This window comes from Dermacentor andersoni, chromosome 4, assembly GCF_023375885.2.
Source record: "Dermacentor andersoni chromosome 4, qqDerAnde1_hic_scaffold, whole genome shotgun sequence".
NCBI classification, from domain to species: Eukaryota; Metazoa; Arthropoda; class Arachnida; order Ixodida; family Ixodidae; genus Dermacentor; species Dermacentor andersoni.
Window position 1 is genome coordinate 34,676,684 of NC_092817.1, and position 17,125 is coordinate 34,693,808.

General features: G+C 47.4%; 1 protein-coding gene across 1 annotated transcript in view; it reads left to right on the forward strand.

Annotated features, from left to right (window-relative positions):
* The window catches only part of LOC126536639 (cell adhesion molecule Dscam1-like), a 322,345-nt gene that overhangs the window by 225,852 nt on the left and 79,368 nt on the right, over positions 1 to 17,125 (forward strand). Inside the window, exon 3 of the mRNA XM_050183671.2 lies at positions 15,291 to 15,452. Within this exon, the coding sequence (XP_050039628.2) occupies positions 15,291 to 15,452 (162 nt within the window). The remainder of the gene's footprint in view (positions 1 to 15,290; positions 15,453 to 17,125) is intronic.

The window sequence follows — 17,125 nt, forward strand, 5'->3', positions numbered from 1 at the left end:
TTAGACATCCATCCTCTTACCAAGACAACGTTACAATCCTTTCTCTTCCCCTTTGCGTCTCCTAAATGTAGTTTACTTTTTAAAAAAGTCAGTTTGTCCGATTAGGCCAATTTGTAGGACAGCGATTGTCACTGCGTATCAAATTGATGTAAGTGACACAACGGGTGGCCGATAGCCTCGGTGCGACCGCAGACAGCGCACGCCGCACTGTCAAGATTTCTGACGAGGGCTAAGTAGGCTTTCGTAAACGCCTGTAATGCGTTCAGTACAAGCACCAATGGGGGTTGCAAAGATGGCTCATGCAGGACTATGTTTTGCGCTTTAAAATAACTCACATATACTCGCGTATTTAGATGAATCCTTGGAAGCACCAGTTTTACTACACTGACACGAGAAAAGAAGAGAAGAGAAAGAAATAAACTGGCTGCGCAAATTTGGTGGTGTTCAATAAGCTGGAGAGTTCGCCACTCCCTCCCCCATCCCCTTGTGCGGGTTGTTATGTAGTTTGGCGTAATAACAAAAAGAAAAGAAGAAAAAGGGGGGGTGGGGTGGAAGGGTGATCCTGCATCTGTCTCTCGGCCAATCTGCGATGGTAGCAGTGCTTTGTCGCTCTTGTTGCGCATTCGTGGCTTCTGCGCCAACTCTACGCCAGCCACCAAACCTGCCGCTCACTTTTGTGTCTCCGATAACCAGGTACTCCGCAGAGGGCAATACGTTTTCCAAGTCCATAAGGCCAAGCCGCTAGCCCAGCCGCGAAAAACCTTCGCGTTCGCGTCAACAGACGCCTGCGAGAATGCACCCTAAATGTCATCGTCGTCGTCGATCTGCTTTCTTATATATATTAAGAACTCTTGTGGACACGCATTCGCGGCCCCTATATCCCGGTGGAACCGCCGATAAAGACGAGGCTTCTGACACCGCTTCTTTGTTTGTTTATTTTTTTCGTCAGATGCCGGCAAGGACCAATATCATTGCATTAGCCTGAGAGCACCGGTGTCGCCATGAGCTGCAGCTCATCATCCCCGCGGGGCAACCACCACGACGGATATACAAAGAGAGGGGGGGGGGGGGGGGGGGAGGTTGAAGAAAGGCTGGACAGCGTGGCCATCCATGTTTGCTTCCCAGCAATGCCGCCAGCATCCGCGACCCTAACAGCCGGCTTCTCCGCCCACCACTTGCAATGTTTCGCACCCGACGCGAAACGACCAAAGGGAGAGAAAGGGGGGACAGACACATCGTGCCAAGAATTAGAGACAAAAGGCCGCGGGGAGCGGCGGGAGGACGGCTGCGTTAAAGTAAGTAAGCGCGCGCGAGAGAGAAAGAGGGTGGGGAGCGAAGGCGAACGCCTTTCCCTCCTCTCCCCGTGTCCTGCTGCAGGACGTGCCTCTGGGGACAACACATATATTTGTGTGCGTCCGCACGTGGGGCAGCTGCGCGTATCGGGCCTGGCAGCGGCCACCGGAGCGCGCATTTTTATCGGAAGTTCGCCAGGCGCCCCGGAGCGATCAGCGCTGCAGCTTGCGGGACTTTCCCGGCGGAGAGAGCAGCGCAGACGGGGAGATAGAGTGGAAGTAACCGTTTCCGCGCGGCCTCTCGCGGTTTCGCCGTAGCGGCGACGCGTTTGTGCGGCATTGCGAAACTTTTGAAAGCACTGGCGACTGGTCCCGGTCAGCGGACGTCGGCGTGTAGTCTCCTTGTTTGTCTGTCTGGCGCGTGCGCAGAGCGCAGTCGGGGGAAACATATCGCGCACGTTGACGGCACTGTAAGCCCGCTTTCGGATAAATGGACATTGGGTTGGCCGGGGCCGGTTGGGCCTATCGCTTGGCTAAGTCCTTCCAGCTTGCCTGATTCTTGTTCGAAAAGGGGCGGCTATCTGATGGTGGCTTTTGTAAGTACAGAGGCTCAAATAGTAAGCATGGTGAAACAGTCACCTGCAATGTTCGAAAGGCGGCTGGGAGATTTTTGTGTGGTCCAGCTTTCGTGAGGAGTAAGGCTCACTACAAATCTCGTGAAAAAAAAACAGTGAATAAATCCACACAAGCGTCTGTTTGTTTAGCTAGTACCTGTAAAGTTACATGCTTACTGCAACAGCTTTTGTGTAATATATTCTATCAGGTTTCGATAAAACACCTCCTGCACTAGATCATGCGAGGCTCTCTTTTGGCCTGACGTAGTTTCTAGCTATGACAGAAAAAAAAAGAGAACGTTGGTTTGCTCAACGATAGTTTCCGTCATGCAGCTTCCATGAAGACTCAACATAAATTGAAGCATTCATTTGTGCAGGAAAGTTTGCAGATAGCAAAGGTGGCCGAACGCACAAATGGACAGTTGTGGTGCATTCTCCTTGCTTACGAGCAGAACAAGCTATGTATTTCGAGTCGTCACTAACCTATGCCAGTGCAGAGATGATCGATGGCGACATGGCGTAGCGGTTACTTTTTCTGTTAACTATATCTTCTTTGCCCTCTTATGTTCTCATCGTTTAGTGCTTTCACAAGCCGGTCGTCTGGGAAACAGAGAAAGGCAAGATAAAATGCCGTGTACAACTTGTCCATCTGTTGTTGTTTTTTGCTCACAGACTGGGTTCTTTTTTTTTTTTTTACTGAGGCGTAGTTTGTTTTTATATTCCCTTTCTCTGCTTCTACAGCCCTCTCCTATCGTGTCTCCCTTGTGAATCAAATTAGCCTTGACGGCTTGTTCGTTACACAGTCGCCATTGCCCGGCGCATAAAACTGCCTCGGCGAGTTATTTTACCTTGGAAACGTTAATTAACTCTGACATGCCTGCTTAGAATGAAAAATGCCCTTGGTTTTTTTTTTTGTATTAAAACACCAATAGCTACCAGCTGCCAAGCGTTCTATGCGTGCCGAGCGGGCAGTGTCTCGAAAATTATTTTTGGCATGAAAGCTTGTAGCTCAATAGCTTAGCATTGGATGAATCTAAAAGGGGCAATAATACAATCAACTGAAAACAGCTTTCTGAACAAATAATTTCTGAGAAAAAGGGAGCTAGTTGCCGTGTCACTTACTTAGGCAACAATATTTGTAACAAACGCCTGCAAGGAGCAATTTGTTGCAGGCCGCTACCTTGTAGCTAAACGTTCTCGTTCCTTCTCTATCAGAAATATCGGTCAGGCTAATCGATATACATTTCACTGAGCGTCCCGTGACAACTACACTTATTAAACCTCACATACACTGCGCTACAAAGAACACAGACAGCAGCCTCAAGAATTATTTCGCCCATTGATTATTTACTACATTTTGTAACTTGAGGGTATGTTTGAATAGACAATTGATAGGCATTCATTCAGTGACCCTACAAATCAGACGGTCTTTACCGAATTCACGACTGCACTGTCTAAAAAAGAGGAGACAGAACTTTGTTTCCAACACAGAATTACCTTCCTTGTTCTCACGTTAATCGTAGATGGGTCGATGCAAAGTACAAGCATTTTTCTTCCGTGCTGTGCTCGGTTCTTGCGCTCATTAATTATAGCAATGATACGAAGTACTTCACTTACCTATATAGAACATTTGAAATCTTTTTTTTTTTGAGTCCCACCGAAATCTCTGTTGTTTTAGAAGTGAAAGCTCAAGTTAATCATACTCAATGTCAGAGATCTACAGGCCGGGATGACGTAACCGTTAGGTTCCAATTACTTTTTACTCGCCGTCAGTGGTCCTCTAGAGGCACTCTGCCGACTATGTTATCGCCAGGATCGGCCGGTCGTGAGTGGTGGACAGTATGAAGGCAACAGAATGGAGTGAAATAAATATTTACATTATACTGCTCTGAAAGCTGTATTCCCTTACGGGTATATAAAAAGCGCATACTGACGCTGCACAGAGGCGGAGCAAGAACGCAGAAAGCTTTTGACCAAGGAAGCACTAATCGCGGTCGTTCAGTGGCCATGGCACTTTGGCCGCTGAGCACAAGGTTGCAGGTTCGACCACAAGCAGAGGCGGCCACATTTCAATGGGAGCTGAAAGCAGAGACAAATTCTGGGGTTTTACGGGCCGAAACCACTTTTTGATTATGAGGTACGCCGTAGTGGGAGACTCCGGATTAATTCTGACCCCTAGGGAATCTTCAACGTGCCTCCAATAGACGTGACACGGATGCTTTTGCATTTCTCCCCCATCGAAATGCGGCCACGCAACGTCTGAGATTTCTGTAGTTTTCTAGTGCTGTATAGGATGTTGTATTAGAAGCGCAACCCCACAGCGGCGGGCTGGAAGCAGAGACATTGATGTACGTTTACTCGTAGAGTACATTAGCTTACATTTGCGTTTATGCATTGATGCGACTCCAATAATGTCAAAAATGTTCGATATCTATATCTGTAAGTAAAGTACTTTGTATTGTTGTCTTAATTATTGAGAGCATAATTAATGAATCCCAGTCTACGAAAACAGACCTACAGCCCTGGGCTTCCGACCGCGCCGCAATATGCCAGTTTGCACAGCCGCTCCAGACCAACCCAGCTATCGCACAAGACCCAAGCAAGCCCTTTGGTATGGCGTCACTGCCGGACCCTACAGTAACGGTGGACCGCTGGCCTACGGGCCCTGCCTTGCTCGCCTGCGCGAGTGGCTACGCATTCGCATGCCCCCGCTGTATACAAAGCTGCGCGCGAGTGGGCCCAGGCTACGCGGCATTGTTATTCCGGCCGTGCGTTGCGCGCGCTTCCGTTCTCGAAGAAGGCAAGAAAAGCACGTCGTCTCTTGTGCGCGAGAAGAAAGCGGGGGTGGGAAGATCGTGCATGGCTTCCTTGCTGCCACTGTGACGGCGCGAGGCATGACCAGCGTGCCGGGCGTGCTATACCGCGGTATCGATGACCCTGCCGGCAGGCCGCCCTGGTTTTTTCCCGGTCGCCGCTCACGCTGCTTCCGGTATAGTGGCTGTGTTCCTAGCTCTGTCGTTAGTGCTCTTGGATCTCACGCTGCACTCTTGTCGAAATTATTAAAGCCCCCGCGAGAGTTTTGTTTAAGCAGGCGTTATGGTGCGATAACAATGCGGCTTCCCTTTGTTCGCGTGCATTCAAGAGAGCTTGTGCATCGACATCAGCCTTAATGCGCGTATTATGCGCGTATGCTCGAATTTTCGCCAACAGGGTTCCACGAGGTTTTCCTTCGAAATCGACGTGAGGGAAGGCCGTAAAAAAACAACGCGACAGCTAGAGTGTTCCATCCCTTCATCGTTGGCCATTGATATCCGCGAGCCGTTTGGGATTTGTTGTAGCATATAGCCGCCCTTCGCAGAATGCTCAATCAAGCGAGATCGAATGTAACGCTTGCCGGAGCGCGTTTTGAGGAAGCATAAAAACGTCGCGCGTGGATCGTAGACGTATGGGCAACCGCATGGATTGTGTTTTCGACACATTTCGTGCGTTTCACAGGCCAGCGTAGTGGAACGGCTTGGTATACACTCCACTATCGTAATTCCAACAAATGTACCACAGAGTACCTGTTTGAATCAGCCGCCACATAATGAACACTGCCGTGTCGCCATTTATACAGCACGGGTGTCGCGCTATATCATTATGGATGCACCGACTCACAACGGTCCCTCACTGAACCTGTATCTCATGTGCGCTTCGGCTTAAAGGTGTACACGTGCTTTCTGTTAGCTGCTTTTGGAGGTGTCGCAGCTGCGGCACCCGAGGCGCTTAGGAAATATTGCACAGAAACCGTAAGCGAAGCTGGTATTGCTTTTTTTACCATGCAATAATTGACTTTGTGTGTGTTTCTTTGTATGTGTGTGTGCGTGTCCAGTTGGAGCATTGACGTTTCGTGCGGCCGTCGCATGACTGCACCTGCCCGTTTATCACAAGCATGATAGCGAGGCGCACGGCTGTGCTTGAACTTCATCGCAAACATGCATCTCGCGTTTGTGTTATACACAACAAGCAACAGCGGGCACGTCCTTTTTACCGTCCGCTCGGGCCGCGATACCGAAGCACTGGACGATCTGGAGCCGATACCAAAAGCGGTGCGCCATAGATAAGGATATTCAACAAGAGCGGAAATTGTCGAGTGGAAACAAGAGCAAGGTCGAATGCACTGTAGCGCACGAAGCGGCTGAACCACACTTCCGATTTCGGTCTTGGCGCGGGCGTTTTGAACGCTAGCTGGTACGCGTTACGCCAGCTGCGCTGAAAGGCTCGACATTTGTTTTGCTTCTACTGCTCAACCGCGCGCTGTCTTTGTGCGGAATCGGCTTTTTTTTTTTCTCGTGGAAGGAATATGATTACGAGCGATCTTTACAAGCCTCCATCAAATTTGTCCTCTGTGCAACATGCGCTTTCATAAAGTACACGCATGACGCCTTGTGAAATGGGGGAAATGTTTATTTTGCTCTATATGAACGTTTGTTCCAGGCTTTTGGTGCGTTCATCCAATGTTGTCGCACCAGGAAGGCAACAGTAGTTCGAGTACGAAGCTCCACCGGATGGAATCAGCTGAGAAAAGAAATACCATGCATGTGTCATTTTTGGTATTTAGAAATTATAAACTGCGTGTAGAGGCGAAAATGTAAAAATGGTGATTGTGCGACATTGCGAACAAAAACAATTCTCTTTTACAAACATGGCGTAGAAAACGCAAGACTCCTCCCAAACAATACCATGCATAAAATATTACGAAAACATCTGATTTCCAAGCATTCCCCATTACATGGTCCTATTTCCTACTCTTTAAGAGCACAAATACAAGGGCGAGTGCGCGTTTTCGACACAGCTTGGCCTCAGCCGACACCACGGTACGTGGCCACGTACACCGAGGTAGCCACAACACAGGCTCCCAGTCAGACCATGCTACACGCTCGCAGAATGCCTTCTACTCGCACTCAATACAAATGCGTGCATGCAAGGCCTATTTTCAGCCGTTCAGAAGACAGAATTTTTGAGTTACAAGTCCCTGGTTTTTGGACACTTCGGCGTTAGCTTTTGCTCATTCTGCTGGCGCAAGCAACATCGTCCCGTGTTATCACTCTTGGAAATCGCTCGTCGAGTTTCGACAAGAGTGAATGCCGTGAGAAGTTGTTTGGGGGGGGGGGCGAGACATAAAGTATGTCAAGAGCTTCGCCCGGTAAACTTCAGTCAACGTGAATCTAACCAACGTTAAACTAATTTCGCCCCAGTGGCTGACCTGTCCTTCCCTAACCGGGTCAGAAAACCCTGTGCTGCCAGCGTGCTCAAAAAATACCTTAAAAAGTACCGGAATAATCTGCATTAATGCTGGAGACAATGAAATTGGCGCAAGCAGATTCCAGCACGATTCTGTACACGTCAAACGAACTCGCCACAACGCACGAACCGTTTTTCGTTAACTTCGTCACAGTGCTCCACGCCGTGCCCGAAGCATGAATTGCTTAAAATGCAGCACAGACTGTCAAAAAACATTTCGCAGTTTGCCAGGGTCAAATAGCGCAGGACTGCCATGTCGAAATGCAGCAGGAACGCAAAAAGACGCTGAGAGCGCTCAAAAGACGGAGCTACATCAAAGAGAGAGAGAGAGAGAGAGAAGCGGTATACGCCGAACAACCGAACGCTCACTTGCGCAGCCGGCCTCGCTCGCTTCGGTGACGTGTCTGACGCACAGCGCATGCATCTGGCGTGTGATCGGCTTGTCGCTAGGCAACTGAAAAAAACGAAGTAATAAAGTATGAGTTCATATATACGCAAAACTTGTTAGTTCTTGCGGGAAAGAATAAAAAAAATATTGTCTGATAACCTCATTTCACTTTTTCTGACGCTCACGTTAGCCGACGGCTGATGTGAATACTAGGGCGACGTATTCTTGTTGAATTTCTTTCTCTATGGCTGCATTGTCACATAACGTATCAGAGCGTTGGCTGCCACATGGGAAGGATAATGTCAAATAACAAAATGACTACTCCCTTCTCTTACCGGAAAATGGAGGTAAGCGAAGCTTGTACCGCGTGTACCTGACCTTCGTCACGGTTAAGTAACCCACAGATAACGGTGCCGGATTGCTAGGGCCTCCCGCTCCCCAAGCTCGGTATCTTCTCATTGCTGTCGGATTGCCTGGGCACAGGTGGCTCTAACGGCTGCTGGATCGGCGCGCCGACGGCGAGCCATTTCGCGGCCAAGTTCTCGCCGCCGCTCGTCGAACGCTACCCGTTCCTCGGGGGAACGCACAACGCGTGGCCGTTCCATACGTTTTCCGAGACTGAACTGAACGGAAACTAAGCTGGCGGCGGCCCGCGCGAGACCTTTCCTGCCCTTTCACTCCCCGGCAGAAGCGAAACGGCTCTGATTGGTTGCGCGCGTGGTATGAGCGCGCGCCTATGCAGCTGGAATCCTTGCTAATGACTCACGCTCCGGCGCCGGCGCAGCTGTCAACTCATCAAACCGCCCTTTCCCCCAGTTGATCTGCTCTGGAAGCAACTGTGTTTTTGCGTCACCACGACGAGTCAATACAAGCTTCGTTTGAAGATTTGGAGGACGCTTATGCTTTACCTTTAAGAGTGGAACGCCCGATAACATTCTAAGATTCCTGACTGCTCCTCACGCATCCCGCCAACTGCAGTTTATGCAACCGTAACGTTTACACACTGGTGGCGAACGCTATGCACGAAGGCGAGCTTTCTGGTAGAAACGCGACCTCTTGTGCTGGCCGCAGTGCGGCGGAGGTGAGTGCCAGCTGCAGGTGTTGCAATGAAGGATGTGTGCCGCTTTATGGCCTTTGAGATAGCGCACGCAGGCGCGCGCAAATCTCGGATGTCATGGCTGCTCTAGTTATGGTAGAAACGCTTGAAAAGGGGTTCGTGTTTTGAGTTTCCACGTAACAAAATTATTAAGGGGAAATGAGACATCTACCCAATCGTAGCAATTGCTACAAGGGAATCCAATACAGAATTATGTTTTCTCGTATATTCAAGTTACGATCCGGCGCTATCATGTGTGTAGGTTGTGTGTAAGTCATACTTCACGATCTTTCTGACGTATTTTACCTTGAGAAGTTCAATTATTTCAATAATAAATTTCAGCATGCCATTTGTTGGACATGTTGGTAAACTGACTTGGAAAGCATATTTAGCGCCAGCGAACAAAGACAGAAGGGAGACGACACCACAATGCGCTAACTTCAACAACTTGATTTTCAGGAAACACCCACCTATTTAACCCATGCAGAGTGGCGCCACCTCACCCAAGTCTTAACCATCCACAAAAAGCCGTCTCCTTATCTAACAAATTGACTGAAGGGGCACTAACACACGTATCACTATCCCGACAGATAGCCTAAGCCTCAATAATCTCTCGCACATCTTTATCTTTGTGCTTCGCAAGAACCCGGCAGGATCCATACACCGGCGCATAGCCGTATTCCTGACAGTGTGTTCACAGATGACCATATTGCTTATTTCTCACGTTTAGACTATGTTCTCGTAACCGGTCATTAAGACATCTTCCTGTCTGTCCAATGTATTTTTTGTACAGGACAGCGGGAGCTCATAAACAACAGCTTCTACGCAGCCCACTGGTGCTTTACGATGATTCGTAGAGCATCCGACAGCTGGCTTACGGTAGGGGTCCGTTAATCGACATATTTTTGCGAGTTTTTCCGGCGCTGAAGAGACCAATGTTGTGTCCACCCGGCTAGCCATTTTCTTAAGACTACGTGCCATTCTATGAAGGTAGGGCACTACCGCTACCTTCCCGCTGCGTTCCGTGCGTTGGTTTGCCACGTACAGAGTTGAGCTGTCTGTCCCGCACATTTTCAGCAGCCATTCTACGATCGAAACCTGCACTGACTCCGGAAACCCTGCTGCTGAGAACCTTCCAGACTGATCCATAAGACTCGTATAGATCTTATGGTGGCAAGATTTCTTTAATGCATTTCCAAAGCACAAGTTGGCAATGCTACTCTTGACGAGCTTCGAGTGGGCCGACCGATACGGCAGCAGGGGCTTATTAGCTCTATAGGTTTATACTCCCAACACGTGTGCCGTTCTATTAACTCGATCTGAATCTCTAAGAAGCTTCTTTTTTTTTTTTCGACAGAGGCTGGTCGTCTAACTGGCTGAGCAAGACGGAAAGCAATTGTCTCTGTCCACTGTACTGCGGGCACTGGCATAGAACATGCAGAATTGTCTCCTTGTCGCCGCAATCGCCAAATGCTGTGGTGTCGGCCGTCCCTATGCGGAACACGTAGGTATTGGTAAACGCGAAGGAAGGAAGGAAAAACAAGAGGTGAAAGGCAGAGAGGTTAACCAGATTTAGTGTCCGGTTGGGTACTCTTTGCATGGGGATCGGGCAAGGGCAGAAAAGATAAGAAAGCAAGAGAAGATTAAAAAAGAAAAAAAAAAAGGAACGGATCAGTCCGCGCATTCTAGGGAAATGCGAAACTGTGTCTATGGCTCTATGAGTAGAGCAGACGGTCCCTGCGCTCGAGTACCCTGGTACAAGACCCGTCCATTAGACAGGTATTTTTTTTATTCAGTGGCAGCTTGTGTTAAACGCATTCTGAAGTTAGTGTGGCGGATGAATATGACGCACCAATACGCAAACGTTATACCTTCTTCGCGATGAGCCAACATTAGTACTGACCCACGCTAAGTTCCACGATGGTAGGCAAGAAATCCTTCGCCTTATAACTTGTATGTGTGTTGTACGCAGATGCCATGTCTGGCGTAGCCACCGGTGTTAGTTTGCGGACATACTTTGCGATGTCCAGTGCGTTGTAAGAAAAGATCAACCGACTACTCCATGTTTCACGACAATGTATAACTACGCAATAAAGAAATTGACCTTTAAGAACAAAGCACACTTTAACAAAATGTGTTTTTGCGAAATGGGCGCATCCTTTATTGCGTGTGGAATGAACGAGGCTATCTGGTATTACCAGAGTCGTTGGATGAATTTATCCAAGTAATTTTCTTTTGCTTAGGAAGAATAAAGTGCGCAACGCAGACAAGAACGATAGGTCAAGGGACATGGATCAGCGCAAGTCGGTGCGCTAGTCCCTATCCCTTGACCTGTCGTCCTTCTCTCCGTTGCGCATTTTATTCTTCCTACGCGTTACGAACCTACTTGCCCAGCCACAAGCTTTATTGACCTACTTTTTTATTACTCTACATTCGCGGACCCGTATAGCAGGCTGAGGTGATCGTCAGAGCTTACTTGCTGGATAATTAGGGTTGTTCATGAATGCACTCGCCTTCGTCCTGGCTAAATGGATTGAAGAACACTGCTGCCCGTTTCCGTAAATGCCGGCGAAAGTTTTACTGCCGTACCGATTAGCGTTGAAAAAGAAAGTCCCCAATTCCCAAGTTTCTCACTGAGACAGAATGTGAAGAAAAGCGGGCCGAATTGAGTGGAACGAACTTAGATAGAGTGCGCTTGGGGTATACAAACTGCGTGTTCGATAGTTGCCTCGTAGCACCGAAAATCCATGGTTATTTGTACGACAAGCATGCTGCGCACAGCGAATTGCTTCTTGGCGTGCCACGAATCGGAGCTTTCCAATGCATGTCCTCTTTCAAATTGACGCAGCTTTCTCAGCAGCACTTAGCGACCGCTCAATGCGCGCGCGGTTCGTTAAGGAAGTTTATTCGGAAACTTTGTATTTCCCATCCTCGTTTCATTCTCAAATAAACCGATTCATTGCTTCGTGCTTATCGAAAGACGAGGGAAAAGCCCCTTGGCACATTGGTTTGGCTATTTCGAGAGGCATCTGCCTGCCCACTGCGCGCGCTCCCGCGTATCGGCTCTTCTCTCTTCGCGTTGATGTATGCGGTAGCTCGCGGTTGAACAAACAACCAAGCAGCCTCGGTCTTCGTGGGCCGATCGTGCATCGATCACAATTATCGGGAAAGTTCTGCTTGATGTCATGGCTCTTTGAGCATTTGCCGTAGTTCTGCACTTATGCCAAAGGATAAATGCTTTTTGAACGATGTTTGAATTAACAAAAGAAAAACGTCTGTAACTTGTGATTAGCGTAGCGTCTTGGCGAATCCCATTATGAGGCATCCAAAATACCATTAGTGCGATGATACAACGCGCAGCATTCGTCGATGCCAGTTTCTTGCTTAATATTCACGTCTTGCGGCCGTTCCTTGTCATATACAGTGCGCCGGATTGGGGATTCCTTGGGCTTCTCGTGATCTAAATGGGTGCTAATGCATTCTGGGAGCACATTATTAGAGCTACAATGTTTAATAACCGTTAGATTTTATGCACTGGCACAATCGCCATTACTTGAGGTGACCCAGTTATCGGGAATCATCTGCCCATTGTGACGACCCTTATTCGCGCGTGAGTCGTAAGCTTTTTTACTTAGGCCAAATGGCCGTTGGGCCCCCAATGTTGTTTTAATTAATCAGGAAAACAAAAGCGCCTGCAGCTTATGATTAGCGCAACATCCTGGTGATTCGCTATAAAATCCATGCATAACATTGTTAGTCCGGTGATAGAAGGCACAGCGGTCATCGATATCACTTTTGCTTAATGTTGATCTCTTGCACCGTGCCTGGCCATCTCCAGAGCGTGGCACGGAGGTCTCTTATGCTCTTCCTAATCTCATTTGATGCTAATGCATTCTCCCAGTAAATAATCAGAGCTGGAACGTCGAATAAAGAGTTCCCTTATATTCGCTGGTGCTACTTCTGACAAAAAAAAAACTTCATATATAATGCTGTGCTTCTCTTGATTTGTTGTTGCCTTCAATAGAATGCAACATCTTCCATTATTTTTGTAAGGATATACTGCAACCGAGAAAGCTACGCTTGCTGTAACAACTGTCCTAAAATTATCGTACCTAAAAATATACTTATCGAAACTCTGCATCTACTACTGTGCGCGGGAACTATCTCCTTCTTTGTCTTTTCCTTTTTTTTTCTTTTGTCTTTCAATCCCACATCTCGACATCCGGTAGCCAAGTGGACGTTCGTTTGGTTAACCTCTCTACCTTGTCTTGTTTTCTCTCTGTGTGTGTTTTTGGAGTCACCAAAAAAAACAATGTTTTTAGAAAACTACAGACCACCATTTTGTTTTTTCAGTACCTTGCGTTTAGTTTAGTTTAGCGTTGCCATGACAATATTATATCAGTCGTATTTTGTTCGTTTGCGTTTTTGGATCGCAGTGCGGACAGACTGAACACCGGACACATCGAGCGCGAGAAGAACCCATAAGTGGTTACCACTCTAAAATAAACAACGCATAGACTAAAGAGAAGCACCGATGTACTTGGCTCAAAACAAACAGTGTTCTCATTGGCTAGCCATGCAGCCCCGCTGAATTGCATCTCTTTATCGTGGTGCAGGCGCTCATGGCAACAGACAACTCATCTCATTACATGCTGCCTGCTGGTGCGAAGCACAAGTGTTTTCTTTTCTTTTTCCTTTTCTTTTCCTTTTTTGTATCTGTTACAGCTCGCGTTGCCCATTTAGCTTTCTCGTCGGCACGAAAGAATTGTTTCCCCGCACTTACATCGTCTTGTAATTAGCGCTACATGTTGCAGAGGACCCACGGGTACGTCGTGGCAAGCCATGACGAGGTCCGAGATACCGTATATACTTGCGTGAACACTCACATAGATGAACAGTGTTAACACGGAGTGATATTAAATGCATGCATCAACGTTATCTTAGGTAGAAGTGCCGAAGGCACTCCCTAAGTTTTCCGTTGTGAAGGATGGTCCTTTTAAGGTGATCCAGCAGGTTTCGAAAATCAGGGTCAGGGACTCGAAGGCTTTTGTTCTTAAGAACTCTCTATATGCACTTGGCCTGCTGCACTTGGAAGCACTATATGCCAACTGCCCCCATTGGCTAGTCATTGCTCTCGTGTGCTACGCTAGAATGAGACTTTCCTTGCAAGCACGGGCGCAATATATTCAGTTCTCCACGGAAGGTGGTGCGTCCGTTTGCGAAGATTTTATTCGACGAGCTTGTGTCGCAGTCCCGAAGTGAAGTGAAGTTTATTCAAAGTATAAGAATGAGGATAGACTTTTGAAGGATGGCAAGACGCAAAGGGCCTGACGGGGCCCCTCTCCCCAAAATATGTCATAGCATTTGACACTCAGCAGCAACGCCGCTTCACAACAGAGCGAACACAATCTAGCAAGATCTGGAACACATTATGAAGACACAGATCCAATAAGGCCATCTAACAACGTTCACAGAAAATACATATACTATTTTCTGTTAAGCAGCAACCATTCCGTGACACTCTTCTTGTGTTCTTTAAAACATCGTTCTCATAAATAAGGTTATCTATTTGTTTGTTACTACTAGGAAAATGTACTAACTGAAATTCAATTCGCGTAGCACAATGTGTTTCATCGGCGGTGTTCTACGCTGTTCTCATAGCCAGGGCTGGCAGCACGTGTGTTAGCGCGCCATCTTTGTGCATAGCTTCGCAGTACGCGAGATTTCTTAATTAGATTAACCGTGCATGGCAGAATTGCGCGTTCTGTGAATCATGATGGTGTAGTCTTCTATCGGTGTGACGTTTCGTGAAGTATTGTGACGACATTGCTTGATGCTTTCTTGTAGCTATATATTTCGTGCAACATGTCAATAAACCAGTTGGAAGTCAACGCTATGTGCTTTCATCTGGCCGGCGCGGCTTGTTTCTTCCTTTCTAAGTTGCGCTGTATCAGTTTTAGAATGCAGTACCCACTTGCCCAATCCTCAACCCTACTTTTCTACGAGACATGCCACACCTATTAATTTGTTCTTGGGCATAGCTCTTGTTTTTAAATAGTTATACCTTTATTATTAGCTGCTTGATAATGTTCTATTGCATACCGGTAGCTATTGCATACCGGTGTAACACGAAACACTGCTTAGTCTGCTTCAGCTACAGCGATACGTAGAAATAAAATATGCCTAATTTAGTCCATAGTATTTCAATTTCTTTCAACATTCTCGTACGCTATTTTCATAGAATATACCACAAATGCTATCTTTCTACTGAAACCTTTAGCATTGTATTGTGATCGGAACGTCTTTCTTACGTTCGCTGTTCATTGCTTACCTAAGGCTCAATTCACCAAGAGCTTTTGGTTTGTGAAAACAATTTGTCATTGGTAAATCTCTTCGCGAATGACATATCTGCTGCCACGTTCGAGGAACCCCTCTAGCATACAAAATTTACTGTACACGAACTCTGGTTATCATCTGAACCAGCACACTGTTATAGCTTCGGTCTTGTTCTTTGACGCTTATTCTTACAACATCGTATACGATACCATTCCCCATTATTATGCTGTTCAAGTCCACCTTATGACAAACTAAGGCACATTTGCCTTTTATTTGCACAGTGCTCAGACGCCGGTACGACGTGAAGGTGTACGAAGAATTTGTCATCAAGGGAAACACGGCTGTTCTACGCTGCCATGTGCCTGAGTTTGTCCGAGAATACGTCGCAGTGACCGCATGGCTGATCGACGAGACCGTCAAGGTCAGCGCAGGATTCCACCGTGGTAAGTACTTCGTATTTAAATACCCGCTGTGGTTGCTTAGTGGCTATGGTGTTGGGCTGTTAAGCACGAGGTCGCGGGATCAAATCTCGGCTACAGCGGCCGCATTTCGATGGGGGCAAAATGCGAAAACACCCGTGTACTTAGATTTAGGCGGGCGTTAAAAAACCGCAGGTGGTCCAAATTATTTCGGAGTCCTTCACTACGAAGTTGTTCATAATCAGATCATGGTTTTGGCACGTAAAATCCTATAATTTAATTTGTAACATCTCATTTAAAGTACTGTGCCTGTACCCGGAAGGAAGAAAAAAAAGATCACCGACGATTACCATACTCCCTAATGCGAATTTTCGAGCGCAGCTGTTTAGGTGTATTGAATTGGGGATACAGTGTGGCGAAAAATTTGATGCTGAACGACCAGCTGCTCTCGGTGGCGGCGCTGAGCATCTGCAGCTGACGAAGGACTTCCACTGGTTGCGTCGCTCATTGTTCAGAAAGAAGTGGCTTCAATAAGATTACAAATCAATACAATCAGATCAATACAAAATCAATACAATCAGGTTACAACAAGGTTTGGTGACAACAGCCAACTTATAGAGAAGTGGTCCGATGTGAAAAAGAAAATATTGGCGCTATCTTCCGCAGCCATTGAGGGAGCACGGCTTAGCGGATAGAACTACCGATAACTTTCGAGAGTAGAGAGAGAGAGGGGGGGAAAGGCAGGGAGGTTAACCAAAGACGAGTTCCCGGTTTGCTACACTGCATTGGGGTGGGGGATATAGAGGTTGGAAAGAGGGCAAAGCGAGAGAGAGAGAGAGAGACCAAGAACAGGTAACAGAAAAGGCCTTCCAGTCACAGGCGTTCACAGGCTCAAGAAGCACAGTAGCGCTTCGCTTGTACGGCCTTCTGATGCGATGTTAAATCGCGTCGATGCTGCGAAATTCTTTCTTCGGACAGGCCGGTCGTCCAACTGGTTCAGTCACATTCGAGAAACTTCTGATACATGCAGGCACGTCCTGCATCGAGGGATAACGTTCAAAATTTGTTAGCCGGTGAAAAGCAGTGACCGAAGAAAGTAAAGAAGCGAACAGACGGGGGATGCCCGGTACTCTGGCGTCATCTCGTAGCGATTGTCGCAGAACACATCTTGCGTGGCACATTTTTCTTCTCACACTTTCCTTCTCGCGCTCTCTTCGCTATCGCCACCTTTTATTCGCCGCTGCGCACCGCGTTGCTTTTTCGTCCTTCGCTGTTGTGCTCGTTCGCACGGTTACGCCGACGCTCGCCGCAGGAACGGGCGCATAAGAGCTGTGCTCTGAAAGGATAGCGTATGGATCTCGGGTTGGTGTCCGGTGGGCTAGTGATATGTTCACCTTGCTAACAAATCTGTATTCGCGCTGTGAGTCCTCTCGGGTGCCCGAAACCACTCACTGTCTCCTTATTTCACCAATTTGTATCACCTTTTACCTTGCCCTTCTTGGAGGGTAGGAAAACAGAATGCTCGTCTAATTCAGCTATTCCTATCTTTGCTCTTTCTAATTTTCTATCAGCTTGCGAATTGTTAGCTAGTTTGCTCCTGGTTATACATTTTTTATTATGTATCTTCTACGAGTGACCTTAAATTGGACATAACAGAATCTAAACGAAATCCCATGTATGTCGTCCAATATAAGAAA